Genomic DNA, 7,116 nt, shown 5'->3' with positions numbered 1-7,116 from the left:
TCCGCCTCTGGGTTCAAGCCATTCTCCTGTCTCAGCCTCCTGAATAGCTGCAATTACAGGTGCCCACCACTAAGCCCGGCTAATTTTTGTATTTTTAGTAGAGACGGGGTTTTGCCATGTTGGCCAGGCTGGTCTCAAACTCCTGACCTCAGGTGATCCGCCCATCTCAGCCTCCCAAAGTGCTGGGATTACAGGCTTGAGCCACCACGCCCGGCCTAATTTTTGTATTTTTAATAGAAACGGGGTTTCACCATGTTGGTCAGGATGGTCTCGAACTCCTGACCTCAAGTGATCTGCCTGCCTCAGCCTCCCAAAGTGCTGGGATTACGGGCGTGAACCACCCACCACGCTCGGCCAGGAATGCATTCTTTTCAGCATGTTGAGAAACCTGATTGATAAGGCATGTTATTTTTTTGTATTTCAGTAGACACTGAACACAGAGGGATTACTGGTATTCTGGTATTTGACTGCAAAAACATTTTCAATTTGATGCCTGGAGTCTCTGCTGGTTTTTTAGCTCAGAAGAAAGATATTACATAGATCCTGGCTTCAGGGCCAATTTTGTATATTTTTTAATTAAATGTATTAATTTTCTCCAGGAAGCATTTCCATCCCAAATTGGACATTAAGACTGTTGCCAAAATGTTTACTTTTGTGTATTAATAATAGTATATATGAAGAAATAACCCATCGTGATGTTTAACTTCTTCCCTGATTCGTGAGTAGAATCCCTGCAGGTAAGAATCTATACACAAGATATTATTGATGGTATGTAAGAGGAGTTTATTTTTTCCAGTTTCGGCACTTTCTAAATTTCCTATAATGAACACATCTCGCTCTCATAGAGGGAAAAAAATCCATATCATAGACAGAATGTTTTTTTTTAATTGAAGATCCTGTAACTCATAGTGAACACGGATTTATGACTACACAGAGATAAAAATCCACTTAATGTAGTTATTACCCCACCTTAGCAAAATACAAGTAATCCCCTGCCTGCATTTTTTACTTTTTATTGAAATTTTAAAATAAACATAGAGCATGACCATGTCTGCATCACCCCCTTCCACAATGAAGGGCATTCACCAGCCTTGTCTCTGCCCCTGCCCCTTGCTGGAGCATGAAGCACACAAACATGGTGGAGGAAACATGGTGGAGGAGGTTCACCTGCAATGCCGTGCTCCCCGAGTAATCTCAGACAGTAATGACCCTCCTGCCTGTTCAGCCTCGACTTGGCTGACGCGGCGTCTGCTCCTCCTCCTGGCCCTCGCCCACACCCCAGTGGGGCATCCCATGCCCTTGTGGGAACCCTGCAGTGTTGGTGCAGATCTCAACCAGGGTGCTGGGTGCTTTAGGACGGGAGATCTGCTCCCTAACTCCCTAACTGGTCTTGTGGGTAACATGGCTCCCAAATAAAGACACGAGCGGAGTTAACCGCCAGCACTCCTGATGATCAGGCCAGGACTTGGGCCCCGGGAGCCCACAGCTCCCCTGCACCATGACAAATGTCAGACGAGAGGGAAGCTCAGGATGTGACAACGTTTTTAATGCAAAGTCAACATGAACATCTTTTCCCATGTACTTATTAGACATGAAATAGCAGGACTTCACAGCCCCGTTTGCACATTTTCCTACTCCGCAGACGAATAATATTTTCAGGGAAGGCGGCGCAGTCTGTGCTGTCGCAATCGGGTGACTGGGGGGGATGAGGGACAATGATTTTCCAGGAGGCCCCTGGGGTCAGAGGACTCCTAGAGGGGGTTTCCAGCCCCTCAATCGCAGATGGATGGCCTGTTGATGTTGTAACTGGGGTGGAAGTTGAGCCGGTCACAGGAGGTGATGTAGTTATCAGGGCCAGTCACGATGCTTTTCTCCAGGTAAACATTGAGAGTGTTGTTCCGGAACATTCCGCCCGCTGCAAGTTGTTGGGAAAATTTATTCGAATTTGGATAAAATACTTTCTAGAAGAGATGAAGGAACATGGATGAATGATGTATAATACTCTTGAGCAATCTGTTGAATATTTTTGAAAGAAAAATAAGAATTTGTAAGAAGATGCAGAGAAGCCAGAGGGGGTAGGATGACCTGGCTTACCCCAGACCATCCTAACCCATGCCCGATGCCTGGCACTTGCTGTTAACACTGCCCCTTGCACTGTTCGAGGGATAGAAGGGTAGGCTGCAGGGCCACCTATGTGCCATCTCTACCTCAGGATGTGGCTGTGAGCATCGCCTTGGGGGTCAGGCCTGGAGTCACCCCCAGGTCTGCTTTTCCTCACTGTGCTACTCTTGGAAAGCTGCCAGCCCTCTCTGAACTTCATTTTCTCTTCTATGGAATAGAAATGATATTCACATCAGTGGGTTTCAATCTTAACTGGGGCCAGGCACGGTGGCTCACGCCTGTAATCCCAGCACTCTGGGAGGCCGAGGCAGGTGGATCACAAGGTCAGGAGTTTGAGACCAGCCTGGCCAACATAGTGAAACTCCATCTCTACTAAAAATACAAAAATATTAGCCAGGCGTGGTGGCAAGCACCTGTAATCCCAGCTACTCAGAAGGCTGAGGCAGGAGAATTCCTTGAACCTGGGAGGCGGAGGCTGCAGTGAGCCGAGATCGTGCCATTGCACTCCTGCCTGGACAACAAGAGCAAAACTCCATCTCAAAAAAAAAAAAAAAGATGATAACCTTCACTGGGAATTTGAATCATCTGTAAAGCTTTAACAACACCAATGCCCACACCTCACCAGCCCAGTGGTCTGGGCAGGGGCTGCCCTATGGAGGTTGAGAAGGGGTGTACTGAGGCCACGCGTGTGGGCGGGAACCCAGCAGTAGGAGTTATTCTAGCAAGACAGCATCATTAGGTGACTGTGACATTCCTGAAGCCTGAAGCTAGTGGCCTGGACTTCTGCCCAATATTTTACCCTGTCGTCCTTAGAGGATCCTGTGTCATGCCTATCACCTGATGCTTCATCTCCTTGGCAAGAAACAAGTGCAAAGAGAAAACTTCTTTTTGTTTTTGAGAAGTTTTAGATCTATAGAAAAATTGAACAGAAAGTACAGAGAGTTCCCAAATTATCTCCCTCGGCACACAGTGTCCCCTGTCCTCAGCATGTTGCACTGGTGTGGCCCATTTGTTACAGTGAAGCCAGGCCAGTGTTGGTACTTTATCAGTAACTCAAGTCCACATTCTACAGGTGGGACAAATGTATCATGACAGGGACCCACCCTCGCAGTATCATGGAGAGGAATTCCCTTCAGTGCACTTTTTTTTTTTTTTTTTTTTTTTTGAGATGGAGTTCTTGCTCTTGTCCCCCAAGCCGGAGTGCAATGGCGCCATCTCAGCTCACTGCAACCTCCGCCTCTGGGTTCAAGCCATTCTCCTGTCTCAGCCTCCTGAATAGCTGCAATTACAGGTGCCCACCACTAAGCCCGGCTAATTTTTGTATTTTTAGTAGAGACGGGGTTTTGCCATGTTGGCCAGGCTGGTCTCAAACTCCTGACCTCAGGTGATCTGCCCGCCTCGGCCTCCCAAAGTGCTGGGATTACAGGTGTGAGCCGCCGCACTCAGCCCTTCAGTGCACTTTTTAATGCAAAGCATTTATCTCCTGTTCTCACATGGGAGGTAAACAGCTTCTCCGGCATCCACCCTTGGTCACGAAACTGGAAAAGAGACTCCAGATGGAGCAGGTGGATAAGAAGCAGGAAAACCTCCTTGGAAACTTGTCAAGAGTACCTCATGCCTCCTATCCCACTGCCTGCTCACATCAGTGACCTGAAGGCTCCTACCATTTACAGTAGGAACATTTTTTCATGGCCTTTTATAAAACCGAAAACATCTGGACCCATGTTAGTGAGTGTGCTGGGTTTTTTGTTTGTTTGTTTGCTTGTTTGTTTTGGTGACAGCATCTGACTCTGTTGCCCAGGGTGGAGTGCAATGGCACGATCATGGCTCACTGCAGCCTCAACCTCCTGCGTTCAAGCGATCCTCCCACCTCAGCCTCCTGAATAGCTGGGACTACAGGTGCACGCCACCACACCCAGCTAATTATTTTATTTTATTTTTGTAGGGATGGGGTCTCACTACGTTGCCCTGGCTAGTTTTGAACTCCCAGCCTCAAGTGATCCTCTCACCTCGGCCTCCCAAAGTGCTGGGATTACAGGCGTGAGCCACTGCACCCAGCTGTGTCTGGTCTTTGTCCTAGAAATACCTGATCCCCAGGGAGAACTCAGGGTCGTTTGATTATGGGAGAGTGCTCCAGCATTTTTAGGTAAGTGATCTTCTCACCAGAGCTCAGTCACTCACACAACACAACTAAATAAGCACTCACCAGACCTTTTCAATGATGAATGCCTTGGCAAAGAAAAAACGCCCACAACATTCTCACCCCAAAATGGCTGGTCCAGTGTCCCAGGTGTGCAGGAGACACTGCACTAGCCCCTCTGTCCATTCACCTGGACCTTCACGGGGTTTGGTGTGAGGAGGTTCTAGGAGGGCCATCCTGGAGTCTGAGGTCAAGTTCAAAAAGGGTTTGGCTTCCCCAATGGCCCACAGGCTCCTGTGCCCACAATACACCTTGTCCACCCACAAGCTGTGCTGTCAGCCAGTACTGCCTCTTCAGGTCACACGTTAACATCTCATAAAGTGTAATTCCAGAAAAAAAGTAGCCCTTCATTTATTTGCCTCAGAACTGAGCACTGTAAGTTGCAGGAGATGGTTGCGTGTGTGTGTGTGTGTGTGTGTGTGTGTGTGTGTGTGTGTGTGTGACTGCTATGCGTGTGCTTGGGTGTGTGGGGACAGGGTGATGTCAGCAAGTCTATATCCTCCTCTTTTAAAACACTCCACTCCCAAATTCATTCACTCATTTAGTTCCATCCTACCCTCTCCCAAAACGATTTGGGGAACCTCCCTCCTCCCCTTTTGTGATGTTGCAACTTTGGCCTCCTCCTTGGGTACACCCCTCCCCGTCTTATTGTTGTTCTCATTGAGAACCCCCAGGTTTTTAGCCTCTTCTTTGAGGCTGCCCACCCCCTGCCCCCCACCCCACGCCCGGTCTTGCATCCCACTTACGGGCATCTCGTGTACAGTGGGCGCTCTGCTCCCGTAAGCCTGGTTACTGGTCCTGTACACCAAGATAGCCTTCTGGGTCCTGGTAGATGAGAAACACTCTATTTTCGTTCATTTAATCTAATTCTGCACAAGCCACAGCCTTGTATTTGGTTGACAGCACTCCACTGGAAATGCCCCCAAAGAAAGAGCAATGTGCCTGGGCTGGTGATGCAGCCTCAAAGGCAGCCTCTGGGAGTACCTGGCTGATGACCGTTCTGAATGGCCCGGCCTCCCCGGCCCCCTCTGCTCACCACTGTCCCTGCTCTTCCAAGGCAGGCCAAAGCCCTAAAGACCAGGCAGCCAGCCAGTGCTGACCCCCAGCCCTGGCAGGACCTTGGCACATGCTGCAATTTCTGGGTAACTTAGCTTGTCAGAAGTGGAGGCTTGGCCTCCAGACCCTGCCACCCAGAAGGTCCCTCTGCCTCTGAGCCCCCACCCTCGCTGAGGTCATGCTTCTATCGGTACCACTGCCCCTACCTGTCAGGAGGACAGGCTACTGAGAAGCTGCAGGCCCACACCTTAGCTCTACTTTATACTCCTAGATCTTGGCCAAGTTGTTCTTTCTACATTCCAGTCGTCTCAATGGGAGAACGAGGATACTAACAGACCCTGCCCTAGAGGACTGTTGAGGGACCAAATGTGTGAGCACGGCAAGATGCTTGCACCTGCCTACAGGAATTTTCTTACTGCTTCTTAGCCTGCAATGCCCTGTGGCAGCTCACAGCTGGCTGAGTCTACAGCAAGACTGCAGACTTGCTGCAGGTGCTGCTGTGCTCACGCCCCGCAGCGGGGTTTCAGGATAGAGAGGAGAGGAGACTCACCCGACACAGAACAGTGGAGCTGAGGCCACAACTGGGCTTTCTCCCCGCTAGGGCCCTGCCCCTCACTGACCCTATCCCCACTTCCTTGTATGAGGCTCTGGGGAACACTTTCGCCGCTCACTAGTGGACAATGACAGCGCAGGCCCCGGATGACCACTCGATCCTCTTGATTTCTGCAGTTAGGACCTTGGGGGTCTTGCGGGGTCTCTCACACACGGGGCTATCGAGCAGTGGACGTCAGGACCCGGCGCGCCCCAGCTTCCTCACCTGTAGCCCCGGAACCACCCCGGGTTGTTGAACCTGCCCGGCAGGTCCGCGCTTACGCGGTAGTAGTCGCTGGTCTTCTCAGGCGGGGCCGTGGCCTTGGGCTCCACAGGCTCCGCGCACGCTCTGGGGCTTTCCTCCGCCATTGCGCCTCGAGAAGCGGGACTCCGCGGCGTCCTGTTGCCAAGCGACGGCCAGGTCACGTGACTGCGGGCGGAGCGGAGGGGGTCTTAAAGGCGCCGCGCATGGGTGGTGCTCCTCCACGGGCGGGTCGGGAACCTGCCGAGCGAGTCCCCAAGGACCGGGAAGGTCGGGACGGCGAGAAATTCCCTGCTGGGACCGTCGTATGGGGCAGCACCTGGTCCCCAGCCACCCGTGAGGGGACCGGGCCACGCCAGCATCGGGGCGTGGACTCCCGGGCGAAAGGAACCCCAGGGCCTGGGACCCCGCCAGCCCGGTGACGGGGTTTAAGCACTGCAGGTCCACTCGGCAGGCAACGATTGGACGCTTGCTGTCCAGTGGACTCCAGGGATGATATGCCCCTCAGCACCCCGAGTCTAAATTGAGACCCGAGATCTTGCTAACTTTACCAAATTCTCCTAAGTCAAATATCGTTTAAATATTAAAAACAGTTTTGGAGCGCGAGAGGTTGCGCGGGACGTGGTTCACAGCTCACGTGGCGGGAGGCGAGGGTCCCCATCGCCCAGCGGGCTCCCTCAAGGGTCAGGGGCCTCCTGGGCTGGCCGGGCCCATTAGCAGGGCGGGGCGAGCTGCAAGGCGAGGACGGTGGCCCCACTCCCGGCCCGAGACTCTCAAGCCCGGGACTCTGGGCCCTGCCCCCGAGGCTGCCCCGCCCCCGCAGGGAGGTCCCAGCCGTCTGGCGACTGCGCTGTGGCTCCTCCGGGCCTGTAGGCGGCACTGCGGC

General features: G+C 52.2%; 1 protein-coding gene across 2 annotated transcripts in view; it reads right to left on the bottom strand.

The window, feature by feature from the left end:
* Positions 1 to 1,525: 1,525 nt before the first annotated feature.
* The window catches only part of LOC105522729 (chromosome unknown open reading frame, human C9orf116), a 6,487-nt gene continuing 896 nt past the window's right edge, over positions 1,526 to 7,116 (bottom strand). Inside the window, exons 2-4 of one of the 2 annotated variants that reach the window (XM_011957317.1) lie at positions 6,195 to 6,398; positions 5,068 to 5,146; positions 1,526 to 1,915 (exon numbers count right to left, since the gene is read on the bottom strand). In XM_011957317.1, coding sequence (XP_011812707.1) covers positions 1,859 to 1,915; positions 5,068 to 5,146; positions 6,195 to 6,337 — 279 coding nt within the window. In that variant the 5' untranslated portion in view covers positions 6,338 to 6,398 and the 3' untranslated portion in view covers positions 1,526 to 1,858. Of the gene's footprint in view, positions 1,962 to 5,067; positions 5,147 to 6,194; positions 6,476 to 7,116 lie in introns of those variants that run through there. The other variant, XM_011957316.1, reaches the window with a different exon arrangement.

This window comes from Colobus angolensis, unplaced genomic scaffold, assembly GCF_000951035.1.
Source record: "Colobus angolensis palliatus isolate OR3802 unplaced genomic scaffold, Cang.pa_1.0 Scaffold44, whole genome shotgun sequence".
Lineage (NCBI taxonomy): Eukaryota > Metazoa > Chordata > Mammalia > Primates > Cercopithecidae > Colobus > Colobus angolensis.
Note: the sequence above shows the minus strand (reverse complement) of the source record. Positions and strands in the feature narration are given on the sequence as shown.